The 14,285-nt window shown below is 41.7% G+C and overlaps 1 protein-coding gene across 1 annotated transcript; it reads left to right on the top strand.

Annotated features, from left to right (window-relative positions):
• Positions 1 to 968: 968 nt before the first annotated feature.
• Positions 969 to 12,564, top strand: slc52a2 (solute carrier family 52 member 2). Its single transcript, XM_063899952.1, has 4 exons — positions 969 to 1,237; positions 8,676 to 9,525; positions 9,609 to 9,732; positions 10,899 to 12,564. Exons 1-4 carry the CDS (start codon positions 1,108 to 1,110, stop codon positions 11,115 to 11,117), a joined length of 1,323 nt encoding a protein of 440 aa, XP_063756022.1. The 5' UTR covers positions 969 to 1,107; the 3' UTR covers positions 11,118 to 12,564.
• The last annotated feature ends 1,721 nt before the right edge of the window (positions 12,565 to 14,285 follow it).

Here is a 14,285-nt window from a genome sequence, read left to right as displayed (position 1 = left end):
AAATGTCAATGCCTTCATGCAGTTATTTTTCCAAGTATACTTGAAAAGAAATGTACCTAACCTACTATGTCTCCAAGAAGATGATGGACTCCCCAAACATTGTAATGATATAATAATATATCTCCACATACAGCAGACACATATTTACAGCTAATCAGTATATACATCATAGCCAGCAACGAATTGTCAAATGAAAGATTCCTTAAATTAAAAAATGTTTCGGAAAAGCCTTGATTTTGTAATGAGCTGTCTCTCAGAAGCCGCCCGTATCAGTTGTAAACGGAGGAGAAAACGAACGCACCCAACAGTTTCATCCAACCGGTGGTCTAGGAATAGTTTCTTTGACGATGGTGCCTTCATGTTTCACGGAAAACTGAAAGGTCAAATACCGCAGTTACTATGGCTCTACAACAACAACAGATAAATACGCTGTATACACTGTTATAATTCTTTCAAGTTTAGTGCCTCTTTTTCTGTCCAAAAGCCAGTATACAAATAAAAGGATAGTCCATGGAAGAAGCTGGACACTGGCAAGAATGCGGAATAAATTTTTGGATGAAAGGCACATTAATATTAACCAGACGTCTGTAACCACTGGAGAAATGGGGGTACATTTACTCGAGTTAACCTTTTGTAGGTATTAATAGGTCTAGTTCACTTGAATATTTCTATTTTATCGTGCTACTTTTGAAACAATAATGCTCCTTCACTACTTCTTTTTACATTTTGCACTTTTTACTCCACTATATAGACTGGATATCTTAAGTCTCTTAAGGTGAATTTACAACTTTAGGTTAATAATGGCAAATATACCCATCGGTATATAATACTGATTATCAAAGTGATGCATCTTTAATAATAGTACAATAACATTACATTATTCTGAAATAGGTTGTTCTACATAATGACTAATTTAACGTTTGGTAATCTCAATTTAGAATGTACGAGGCACATACAAAGGCAACTGAAGGGGCGGGAACTTTGCGTAAGTGTCCGCCATTCTTAAAGCAGTTTGTGAAGAACAAACAGTCTCGTTGTTCCGCATAAACAAGGTAAAACGTGGTGCCAGCGTTTTGACTGTTATTTTTGTCCGGAGTCCACAGCACCATGTTCGGCAGCTGGTGGAGCAGTGAGCCGGTGACCCACGGGCTGGTGGTTCTGTTCGCCATGGGGTCCTGGATTTCCGTCAACAGTCTGTGGGTCGAGCTCCCGGTGGTAGTCAACGTGCTGCCCGAAGGTCAGTGATGCAACTTACCTGACCTTTGTTCTATCACATTTGAGCCTCTATTAATAGATGTAGCCATATAATTGCTTTATTATTTAATATCTCTGGCTTCAGTGGGAAGTGTACCAAACGACCACAGCTATCTACGTATTTTATTCAGTCATCCAATGTATTAGTGTGATGGTTCCTCTATTCAGTATAACGAATAATGAAATGTAACCGGTTAAATACAGCATAGTTACGGGTATAACAGTATCAATCAATAAATAGTAATCAACAGAATAATGGTCAATCTGTATCCTTATTCCAGCTACACGGTAACATACTTTTATAACAAAACAATCATACACAGAGCTTATTTTGTGGCCTTAAATGTAGTGATGCACCGATGTGAACATTGTGTCCGATACCGATAACCGATATTAATATTGCTGTTATGGCCGATACCGATATTTACCGATGTCGATATCTCTGTATAGAAAACACTTTTTTATGATAATCAAATAAAGAGCTATTTTCCAAAACGCATTTTTCTTTACTTTTGTAATTTATTTTCAGAAATGACTGATATTTTGAAACAATTTAAGACCAAAACATGTTAAATAAAAATATGTTTTACATGAAAATACATTTTTATAAAGGATACAAGTGTGTCTTGAATTGACACTATGAATAAGCCAACCCTGAGTGTTCTCAATAAACATTTAACTCACTTGAGACCAAGTCACTGTATTCTGTGAACATTGTGCAACAGTTCAAAACTTTAAAGTACAGTAGTAGGCCTTAAATGGCCAAAGACAAAAGTATTGGTATATATAAGCATTGATAAGATAAAATGTGAAAATGGAGCCAGAATAAACTGGACTGAACAGACACTGGCTTTTGCAGTCTTCTGAACTGTAAGTACAGTAACTTCCCAGTACTTTAGGGTTAGGCCTAACCCTTGGCCTTCACAGGCTTTGGAAGCAGACGAATGTTGTGCTTAACAAACAGAAGCATTTCTGCTCTCTCTGTACTTATCCTATTTCTCTTTTCACTGACAACATTTGAAGCAGCAGAGAAGAGACGTTCACTATCCACGCTAGTGCAAGGAGCGGACAGGTACTTGCGTGCCACTGGGGCGAGGGCAGGGAAGCGGGTCATGTGGCTTTGCCAGTACTGCAGCGGGCTCACGTTTCTGGGAATGGTGGGGTCACTCAGGTAACCATGCACCTAAAAGAAATATAGACAAGTCAAGTGTATAAATATACATCTCTGGCAAATCATCAGGAAATTATTATTCAACATCTGCATTCATGACACCAAACGAAATAAAATAACTGTTCATTCAATTATCATTTTTTCTTGTGAGGCCAAAACTCTGAATTCAGAAAACTGTATAAGTCCCAGTATATGTAGGCCTAGTCATTTCAATGTCGTAGCCAATTGATAAGATTGTTTCACCATCTATCCACTGGAGAGAGCACCTACCCCATCATTGGTCAGCCCAGTAGACCCATTACAGGCCTATCACTGAATTTGAGACAAGACAGACTATTGAGACGCACCCATTACACTATCTCATAACGGAGAAAAGACAAACTATTGAGATGCACCCATGTTAGCCGTGGTGTGCACCAGCAATCCTACAAGTTCAATAATAACTATGGACCGCAGTTTTTCATGAGATTTGACTGTCAATAACTGATCTGATCACACAAAGAAATGTGAAATGCTTAATTTGAATAAAAGACTATTAAAAGATTATCTGATTCAAATAGTATAGTAACTTAGTAGCCTACCTGCACACTCGTTAGACCTGTTCCCTGTTCATCCTGAATTTCATCGAACATGTCCAGGAACGAATGCCCTTGAATTGGCGTACACATTGTCTTTTCTTTTGGCTCAGCGTCTTCTGCGTCTGGTGTAGGCCCATCTGTGGCACTGTCGCTAGTCGTCGCTGACGCTGTCATCTTGTCCACTTCTTTCTCTAGCTTGTTTTTTGCCACTTGCTTGAGGTCTGCGTCAAAGTAGTGATCTTTGTATCTGGGGTCCAGGATTGTTGCCAAGTAGTAGAGTTGCTCGGAAAAAGTGGTTTCGAATCTCTTGGTCACGGCTTCAAGCAGTGCAGACTTGGTTGTTTTCACCCCACCGTCGGTTTCGGCTGTCTTGTTCAGAAAACGCTTGAGTGCCACAACAGACGGGATCACCTCAGCAGCCGTAGCTGTATGCGAACTAATCTCTCTCATTAACTCTTCAAAGGGTGCCAGGAGTGTAGTGATTTTGTCAAGGAGACTCCACTGGTTTGCGTTGAGAAATACAGGCAGTCCGTGGTCAGCCTCGTACATAACCAGTGCGCGCTTCTGTTCCAGGAGAGTTCTCATCATCAGGAATGTGCTATTCCAGCGCGTCGGGACGTCCTGTTGTAGCATCTTGGTCTTCATTCCCATGTCTCTCTGGACGTCTCTCAGCCGAGAGGTACCAAGGGGGGAGCTTTTAAAATGTCCGACTCATTTTCTCGCTATAGCCAAAGAGTCAATGACGCTTCCCTGGCTTAGTACTGCATGGTGCACTGCTAACTGCCCCAAATGAGCCATACAGCCCAGGCTTTTAAGCCCAAACTCCTCTATCGCCTTCACCATATTGCGTGCGCTGTCTCGATGCGTGAAACGCACTGGCTATGGCGATACCTGGAATAAAAGAGTACAAAAACGTTTAATCAAAGACACGTTAGCTAGCTGGCACATGATATAATACATGGGTTTCTCGGCAACGTCAAGATACGATGCGCACGAGTTTCGGGGCAGAAAGCATCTGAGACCCCATAGAGAAGCATAGAGACTCTGAAATACTTTTTGCTGGGCTGTATAATGAAAGGAAAAGCTCAAGAGCTACACAAATAAATGAGGATTTACTTCAGTAGCCACTACAATACATAACAGTTTTTCAGGTGGCATATAAAAACACAGACAAGGGTTGTTTGTATCGTTTGGGTCGTGTCTACTCTAGTCGTAACTGGTAAACAGATTAGCATCGTCTGCTTGCTAGCTAGCTAACGTAAGCATTCGTACACAATTATAACGTTGAAACAAGGTAATAACACACCTAAACTTTATACTCACGAGATTGTTGGTTATCATACTCAACTTTTCTGGTTATGGTGGTAAAAGCAAATTATCCACAAGTTATCCACCATCAACAAAACAGGTAGACTGTCAAAAATGTACATGGCAGGGCTATTAGGCTACTAATTGCTTTTGATGGCAGTCTGTTAGCTTTAGAGGTAGCCAGCTCTAAATATATGTGTATCATCATTATTTCAGCTTGACAGCTTATAAAACCCCTGATACTGATTCTTTAACTTGCAGGTACAATGCCGCTGGATAGTCATTATTTATTTTCTAAATGTAAGTGTAAAATAAATATTATAACGAGAGTGGAGACCCACTCTCTCAGCACAGAATGTATTAAGACCAAACGGTCTTTCTGCCCCGGTTTTGCATACGCACCAAACATTGTAAACAAGATACATGGTCAATGCCTTTTGCTTCGGGTGGTTCTTGTGGAATTTCTTGGTCTTTTCCAGCGCTTGTTCTATGGGGTTACCGACTGGTGCAGCTACCGTAGCTTTCTTCCGCTGCTTGTTAGCATTAGCTAGTTTCTCATATTCTTTGTAAGCTTCGGGATGCTTGTTTTTTAAGTGGGTGATCAAATTGGTTGTATTGAACGATTTGACACGAACTCCCCCTCGCATCACCCGGCCCTCGCAATCATTGCATACAGCATAGCGAGGATCCTCTTCATTCACTTTGAAGAACGACCAAACAGATGACATCGCTGCTCCCTCACCAAAGGCAGTGGCGCAAAAAGTGGGTATGCACTAAATGCGATGGCATAGGGGCGCCACACCAGGGGGGGGGGCCAAAGCGATGGTAAAAAAAAAAGATAATAAAATAAAATTGGTATTTTCTTTATGTTTCTGCTGTTGTGCGTTTTTAAATAGTTTCTGCATTTCCTTAAGGTTATATAACATTTTAGAGGACTAACATGCTAGAGAAGGGCGCCCTATCTCATAAGATTCCATCATAGAATTTTGACATAGAAGAGGGAGCAGGGGCGCCGCGAGCGCTGAGCGAGCAGGCACTAGTAGTGAGTTGACGTCCATGGGGAAAGATGGATAAAGCAAAAAAGCTGTCGGAGGCTGAAAATAGGAAAAGAAAGAGGGAAAAGGAGATGGCATGTCAAGGGATGCGACAACAGTTAAATAAGTGGATGGTGAAAGGCAACAGGTAGGAGGATTTAAAGTGTGACGTCTTTGCTTGGAGGCTTGCAAATATTCATGTTAACAGACTGGCTATTGCATGCTAACACTGGGCATGTAGCAGCCAAAGGTGGGTGGCTTTATGGCTACCTTAGAATATGCAAAGCCGAAGTTACTGAGTTGTAAACTGGAAATTTTGAGGTAGCATGTACAGTAAATGACAAGAATCTGGAAAATATAACTAATGCAATGACTCTGGTTTACCATGGAATCATGCAGATTTGTTCCCTTTTACTTGGAGACTTGTAAATATTAATTTAAACAGAGTAGCTAGTGTTTGTGTGGTGTATTAAATCGGTTCATATACAGTTAGTTACTCTTTGAGTTCATAGAGAGTGCAGAGAGTGATGTGCTACAACAGGGTGTTGTATAACAAACCTCTGGAATATGTCAGAAGACCTCCAGGGATGAGTAAGAAAAAGACAAACGTATATTTCACCGTATTTGGGTACGCGCAAGACATGGTGTACGAACGTATAGCTCACCTTATTTGGGTACACATTCTTATAGAACATCGCATTTGGTCACACACCCACATTTCTCCTATAAATTGCATGCACAAAGAGATTTCGGGGGGACTTCCACAATTGGCTCTGGGAACCCCGCATCGCCCGTGTTGGTGTATGATACTATGCTGTTGTAATAAACCTTATTATATACAAGCTGGTGTCTCCGGAGACTTCTTCATCATCTTCACAAACATCGCTACAAGATATACTTCATTTGCTAACACGGGGAATGTAGCATTAAATTGGGGTTCAATTCAAAGCAGGAGCAGGCCTCTAATCCGGTAATAAGTAATACTCCGGTATGTTCATACAGACGACAAAAAGAATGGCACCATCAATGAGTCTTTTGTTTGCCTCAGTCGTGAGGGACACAACTTGTAAAGGCCTCACAGAAACACTGACTGGGGTGCTGGATAGCCTGGGGTTGGAGTTGGAGAATTGTAGGGGGCAGAGCAATGACAATGGCTCAAATATGAGGGGTATACACAAAGGTGTACAAGCCTTGGTGCAGCAGAAGTGTCCAGAGGCACTATTTATCCCCTGCTGTAGCCACAGTCTCAACCTTCTCTTATGTGATGCTGTGTCTTACCTTTTTGGCACTCTCCAGAGACTGTACACCATTTTTTCAGCGTCAGTAAAGAGGTGGGATATTCTCAAAGAGTTTGTGGACATTACTCTAAAGCCTCTCAGTGAAACCAGGTGGGAGGCGAAAATAGACTCCGTCAAAGTTGTGCGTTTCCAGTTAGGGGGGATTCTTGATGATTTGGAAAAGCTCGAGGAGGTGGATAAAGACGGCAAAACAGTCTCAGGCAAAGTTGCTCTCTGGCGAGATCGTAACCATGGAGTTTGTTATGTGCCTCTTGATTTGGTATGATCTATTGTCAGAGATCACGTTTGTTAGCAAGGCAATGCAAGCAGTGAACATTTCAATGGACACTGCCATAAGGATGATCGATTCTCTTAAGGAATTCTTCCTTAAGTATAGAGAGGAGGGGTTTCAGAAATCCCTTGACATTACATGCAGAATAGCCATTGAGATGGATGCTTCACCTGACTTTAGAGAGAGACGTTGCAGAAAGCGAAAGAGATTTCATGGAGATGATTCCAGCACTGGCCGTTATGAACAGGAACCTGAGACCCATTTTAGGTGCATGGATTTCAATGTAATTGTTGACACAGTAATTCAGGAGTTGTCTGACAGATTTTGCAATCTTCAGCTTGTGTCCGAAAAGTTTAAGGTCACCTTTAAAATGGAACACATGACAAAAGCTGAATTGGAGGAATCAGTGACAAGATATGCCCTGGCTACCAATGATGTTTCAAGGGATGTCATTCAGGAAATTTACCCAGCGAGCCGTCTACTTAGGGGTCATGAAAAGGCTCTAGATAAATTAAATTTCCCCCTACAGGAGAACCTTGATTTGGTTTTTCCAAATCTAACAGTAGCCCTGAGAGTTTTCCTGACTGCCTATAACAGTTGCCTCTGCTGAGAGATCGTTCAGCAAGCTAAAGCTGATTAAGACATACCTTCGTTTCAACATGAGTAATGATCGCTTAACCCAATTAGCAGTCATTTCAATTGAAAACAGTGTGGCACGAACTATTTCATTTGATGCAATACTAGATGAATGAGCAATTGCAAAGGCACGCCATGTTGCAATTTAGTAGCAACTAAAGAGCGCTCTAGAATCTCTGGTAGCAACATTGTTACATAAACTACATTATTGTTAACAGAGAGGGTTCTAAAGGATCTTTGTGTGTGGGCTTCCTTTTGCACGTTAAGGCATTCTGTTGCATTGGTTATAATGACAATGTTTGTAACAGTTTATTATTTAATTATGGTAGGCCTATAGTGGCTGATACACTTTAAAATAAACCCTTATAATTTAAAGCCCATACATGATGATGTCCGGCAGACTTATTTATTTATTATTGTTTTGTTTTTTTGGGTGGGGGGGCGGCAAAATTGTTGCTGCATACCCCCCTGACACTGGGTAGTTGCTCCCTCACCAAAGGCAAAGTCCAACTGACTTTTTTTGTCGCCTCCAGCACATACTTTGGCACATTATGTGACGTGTAAATTTATGCGCTCGTGTAAAAACAAACATCCCCGCCCCCGCCCCCACACTCACATCAAAGCCGACACACACGTCAAATACACAGGAATGGTTATCGGCCTGTTCACATCGGCCCTATATTGACATCGGAACATTACCGATGTGTAAAAAAAGTGACCATATCGATATATCGTGCACCACTACTTAAATTAATTGAATTCATTTTGCTGTTACGAATTTTATACCTTTTATATGAGATCATACATCATACAAACTTTTACTTGTAACATATCGCAATACTTCCTCACCTCTGATTTTATGTGTCTGCAAGCTACATATTAATGTGTTCATATGGTTACTACTGGATATCTGAATTTATATTTAGTAGCAATGTAATATAGGAAGTAGAAGCCTACAAAACAGCTGCATGAGTGATTTAAAATAAGTACTTTTTCATCGAAAAGAGAAGTTCAAGTTTTTGTTTTTATATCAATGTAAATGTATTGTAACATACAAAAATATGTGATACATTATTTTTTTACCTATTCCTAATTACCCTAACTGATAATTGTATCTGCTTTCAGGCTGGAATCTTCCTGCCTACATCTCAGTGCTGATAGCATTTGGGAACATAGGTCCAGTAGCAGTCACCATCACTCACCACTGTGCTCCGGGACGTTTAAATGAACGCATCGTCATCCACTGCATCCAGGCGCTGGCTGTGGTGTCCTCCATTCTTCTGGCCATCTTCTGGTCACACACCGTCACAATAGCTGGAGAGGAAAGGTCTCTGCCTTTCCTGCTCTTCACCTTTCTGCTGTCTTTTGTTTGCTGCACATCCAACGTCACCTTCCTGCCTTTCATGTTTAGTTACCCTCAACAGTATATTCGTACGTTCTTCATCGGTCAGGGCCTCAGCGCCTTGGTCCCTTGCGTTGTGGCCTTAGGGCAAGGCGTTGGCAAGCTGGAGTGTAAAATCGTGAATGGCACGGTGCATCCCGAATATTTAAAAGAGAACTTTCCTGCACAGAACTTCTTCTGGTCCTTGTTTGTCATGCTGGCAATCTCAGCTCTGAGTTTCCAGGCTTTAATGCGAAGACAGATAAGGTCACAGGAAGATGCACCCTCACAGGAGTCCGAGAATCCAGCACCGGTGAAAAACGGAATAGAAACAGATCTGCTACACAACGGAGGGACCCCGGTGTCTGAGGACCTGGTTCAGATTGAGGAAGCGTCACAGACATTTTGGACCAACAGGAACGTCTTCCTGCTGTTTCTGCTCGCCATCTCAAACGCCCTCACCAACGGCGTACTGCCGTCTGTGCAGAGCTTCACCTGTTTGCCTTACGGGACCATGACCTTTCACCTGTCCGTCGTCCTCGGCAACATAGCCAACCCCGTGGCCTGCTTTGTAGCGATGTTTGTTGTTCTAAGGTGAAAAAACACACCTATTCCTGACGGATTTTTAAAAAATATTCAGGTACAGTGTTTTGATTACTCCCATTTGTGTCTTCCAGGTCCTCCACTGGTCTCAGCATCCTGTCTGTAGCGGGGATTGCATTTGCTTCGTATCTCATGGCATTGGCAGCAATCAGCCCCTGTCCTCCTCTCCTGGGAAACCCTGCAGCAGTAGCTTTAGTGGTGAGTGGGGATAAATAAATATGTGGTTTAAAATGTTTCCATTGCATACATAGCATTTAGTCCCAATACCAAATTTCAATTTCTTAAATGGGTTACTTATGTTCTTCCAGGTTTCCCCTTTCCTGTAGTGTGTTCTATAGGTTTTTGTGCATGTAAGTGGTCTACAAAGGCTCGAATCCAAAAGTTCCCTTAAGAGGGAGTTTCTCTCCCACACACTCCCCATTGGCTAGGGCACAAACACATTCTACTTGATACTATAGGCTAAGGGGCGGGACATCTCTAAGCAGTTGACCCATCATGACAGAGCTGGCCAGCTAACCAATCAGAGCAGATTGGGCTCTGGTTTCAGACAGAGGGTGAAGAGAGGTGCTGCAGCACAGGCAGTATGAGAAACATAAAGAGCTTTCTGAACTTTAAAGAATGGAGACATGTCCAAACAGAGGCACAAGACACAAACCTTAAAATGAACATAACAGGGCCCTTTTTAAATTAAGTCAAGCAGCGCTGTTGAACTTTGCCTAAATAAAATAGTCTGGTGGCAAGAAATTGATTTGAATTAAGAACTATCTGATCCAAAGAACACATTTCAGTCTGAAGGAAAGTCATTATTAAACACTCACACATACCAAAACCCTTTTTGTTCCTCAGTTTGTAATTTAGCAGTTGGAAATTAACACATTTTCGGACTGCCAAAGTTTTGGTTTGGGTTATTCTAAATAAAGTACTTCTGTATGTCCCAATTTGACTGCAATATTAATACCTAAATGAACCACAGACACTGTTTCCAGGGAACACTGAATGATAACTCTGATTACTGTGTGTTTTATCTGTTAGTTTTGTTTGTTGGAAAATAAAGTTTTTTTGGTGGGAAGACATTCTTCCAAGTCATGAGCAAGGTCATCCCTGTTTTAGTTCCCTTGTGGAAATGGTATGCTTAAATGCTTTTTGCTTGGCATGTGTTGTCAAATGGGTGAATTTGTTTTTATAATTTGGATTGTGTTAAACGCCTGCACGTACACCGAGGTATCACATGTTCTTTCAGCCATCAGGTTTGAGCTGAAAGTGATTCCAGTTCATATTATCTGATCTGATCTAGAGCCTCTTGTGTTTTACCTGCCTGTTCCTGTCCTCCACTGATTTCAGCTGCTTGCTTGTGCCCCCTACAGGTCATCTCCTGGATTATTTTCACCGGCCTCTTCTCCTATGTGAAGGTGGTGATCGGGACTATGCTTCACGAGGCGGGTCACTCTGCCCTGCTGTGGTGTGGAATCTCCATCCAGGCCGGCTCACTGATCGGAGCCCTCACCATGTTCCCTCTCATCAACATCTACCAAGTGTTTGAACAGGCCCAAGATTGCGTGAATAACTGCACGTTGCAGGAGTGAGAAATGTAAGAATTTATAAAGGCTCAATTCCCATTTATACGTAAAAGAATGACTATTTTAACACTGTTTAACGGCTCCGGAGTGAGGAATCGTATGAAGTGATGAAGACTCCTCTCCTGATGCAGAGGCATCTGAGCCTGAGACAACATTCCCAGATAATGGAAGCTTTGTATGCTGCACTTTGGCCAGAGGGAAGTAAAAAGCATATGATGCCGTTATACCACTAGTGCTTTGTGTGGTATTTTGAATCCCTGTAGTTGTTTACTGTTGCAAACACAGCAGCTGATGGATTTTCTCCCAACACAAGAGTCCATGTGAAAAGCTCTTTACTCAGGGACACAATCATTGACTTATTCATTTACATGTGCTGCTCCTAAGTATGATTCATAAGAAATATTTAAACTGTTGGTCGCTTCCATACAAGAAGTGTTTTAATTGAATCTTTTTTTAATGACATGAGTTTTTTCAAAATGTTGCCTACCTCTTTCCTTTTGATTCCGTTAAAGCACATAATGCCCTTTTGTCTGATATAAACTTAAGCAGTTACATAAACTATTTTATCAATGCCAAACATTTTTCTGCCTGAAAGATGTTAAACTTTTCAAAAGAAGTACTCACAATGAAAACGATCCTTTACACTTGACAATGTTTCATAATGCTCTATATGTTGGTATAATGTGTTGGTATAATGTGTTGGTATACTAGTTTATTTACTAGTAATTTAGATTTTCATTGATTCCAAATGTACATCGATGTGGTGCTAGGGAACGATAGCTGGCTTTGATGGGGAGTAAAGAAATGCAGTTTCAGTCAACTGTTACATTGTCATGGCAGTCACTGAATTAATTATTGATATCCTTGATACGCATAAATTCCTTGTAGGGTAATTGTTTCAACTATGCTGCTACAGTAAATCTCATTTAATAACTGAATCAAACTCTACAGACGTTTACAGAACATTTGTTCATGTTGCCTTAACTTAATGGTTGCAATCCCACATTTCTAATCTATCAATTATCTGTTTAATAGTCAAAGTCCACTTTATTGTCAAAGTTTCCACCTGTGTTATACATACAGACAATTGAAATACCGTGTCTGGCAGTCCCACAGTGCAAATATAAACAAGAACATCTAACATAAAAAGATAAGAGCCTAGAACAAAAAGGGGGGGGGGTAAAAAGGGGTATACATTTTTTTTGAAATGGTGCCATGTGTGTGCCCTCTTTAAATGTGTTGGAAGTTAAATTATGTTTAAGGTTTTTTCTTCATGTCTGGTGATTTTCTTTGGTTGATTTTCTTATTTGAGTTGATATTGAAATGGCTGATGTGTTTATTTTGAAGGTTGTGGAACAACTTGTAAACAAATATTTGTTGAAAATGTTTTTTGGTGGTAAAGCTGCAGTATTATCAAGCTTTCAAATTCATTAAAAATCATCTATAAAGAAAATTGCAGATCTGATGAAGAATATTGGACTAGTTTCCATTTACACAATTATAGAATACATATGTAGTTCAAAGGTTGTATTTGTCATATGCACAGCAGATACAGCGTATATGTTGGCAATGAAGATCTTATATCCCATGCTCCTCCAACAACTCAACATACATGGTGCAAATAAGATAAATACAATAGTGCAAAAATTAGACAAGAAAGTATATACAATAACAACAATAAGGATGTAAAGATGTAAAATATATACATATGTAGAATACATTGAAAGTATTTAAATACTTTACACTGTTGTATGAGGAGGTATAGACAGATGCATATATTACGTATAAACAGATATTTATGGCAGAGGTGTATAATAAATATATGTGTGTACTATAAACAGATGTGAGTAGACATTCACACAGCTCAGGAGTTCAGTAGTCTTATAGCCTGTGGTATAAAACTGTCTCTGAGTCTGGTGGTCTTGGTCCGGATGCTGCGGTACCGTCTGCCAGACGGCAGCAGACAGAACAGATTGTTGCTGGGGTGATGGGGGTCCTTTAATATCCTACCGGCCTTCTTCCTACACCGCTGGGTGTAGAGGTCCTCCATGGATGGCAGCTCCGTCCTGGTGATGTGCTGAGCAGTTTTCACCACCCTCTGTAGAGTCTTACGGTTGAGGGCGGTGCAACTGCCATACCAGGCGGTGATGCAGCCAGTCAGGATACTCTCGATGGTGCACCTGTAGAAGTTGCAGAGTATCCTGGAGTCAATGTTGAACCTCTGCAGCCTGCGGAGGAAGAAGAGCCGCTGTCGAGCCGTCTTGGATATGACCCTGGTGTGATGTGTCCATGTCAGGTCCTCACTGATGTTTACCCCGAGGAACCTGAAGCTGCTGACTCTCTCCACAGGAGTCCCGTCGATGGTGGTGGGTGTGGGTGCCTCTCTCTGCCTCTTCCTGTAGTCCACAACCAGCTCCTTTGTTTTGCTGATGTTGAGATGGAGGTTGTTGTCCTGGCACCAAGATGTCAGGGCTCTGACCTCCTCTCTGTACGCCGTCTCGTCGCCGTCTGATCAGGCCGATGACGGTCGTGTCGTCAGCAAACTTGATGATGGTGTTGGAGCTGTGTGTGGCCACGCAGTCGTGCGGGAACAGGGAGTAGAGGAGAGGGCTGAGCACACAACCCTGAGGGGCTCCGGTGTTGAGGGTCAAGGTGGAGGATGTGATGTTCCCCATCCGCACTGCCTGGGATCTGCCCGTCAGGAAGCTCAGGATCCAGTCACAGAGGGCGCTGTTGAGCCCGAGGTCCCTGAGCTTAATGATGAGCTTGGAGGGCAGAATGGTGTTGAATGCTGAACTGTAGTCAATGAACAGCATTCTCACATAAGTGTTCCTCCGATCCAGGTGGGAGAGGGCAGTGTGGAGGGTGAGGGAGATGGCATCACCCGTGGACCTGTTTGCCCTGTAGGCAAACTGCAGGGGGTCCAGTGAGTCAGGGAGGGAGGAGGTGATAAACGTTTTGACTAACCGCTCAAAGCACTTCATGATGATGGAGGGGAGTGCACATTTTTTACTACAAATATGAAAACAAAGTATATTAGGTACATTGCTGGTTGACGAAACAAAACAAAACATTTGATATTAAAGGAAAGTTCTGCTTAACTTGTTACAGGTTTTTGAACATAAAATGGTTTGCAAAGGCTAGAGACCCTGTGTTTCCTCCCAAACAAGCAAT

This window comes from Eleginops maclovinus, chromosome 13 (assembly GCF_036324505.1).
Source record: "Eleginops maclovinus isolate JMC-PN-2008 ecotype Puerto Natales chromosome 13, JC_Emac_rtc_rv5, whole genome shotgun sequence".
In the NCBI taxonomy this organism is placed as follows: Eukaryota; Metazoa; Chordata; class Actinopteri; order Perciformes; family Eleginopidae; genus Eleginops; species Eleginops maclovinus.
This window is presented reverse-complemented; position numbering and strand designations above follow the sequence as displayed.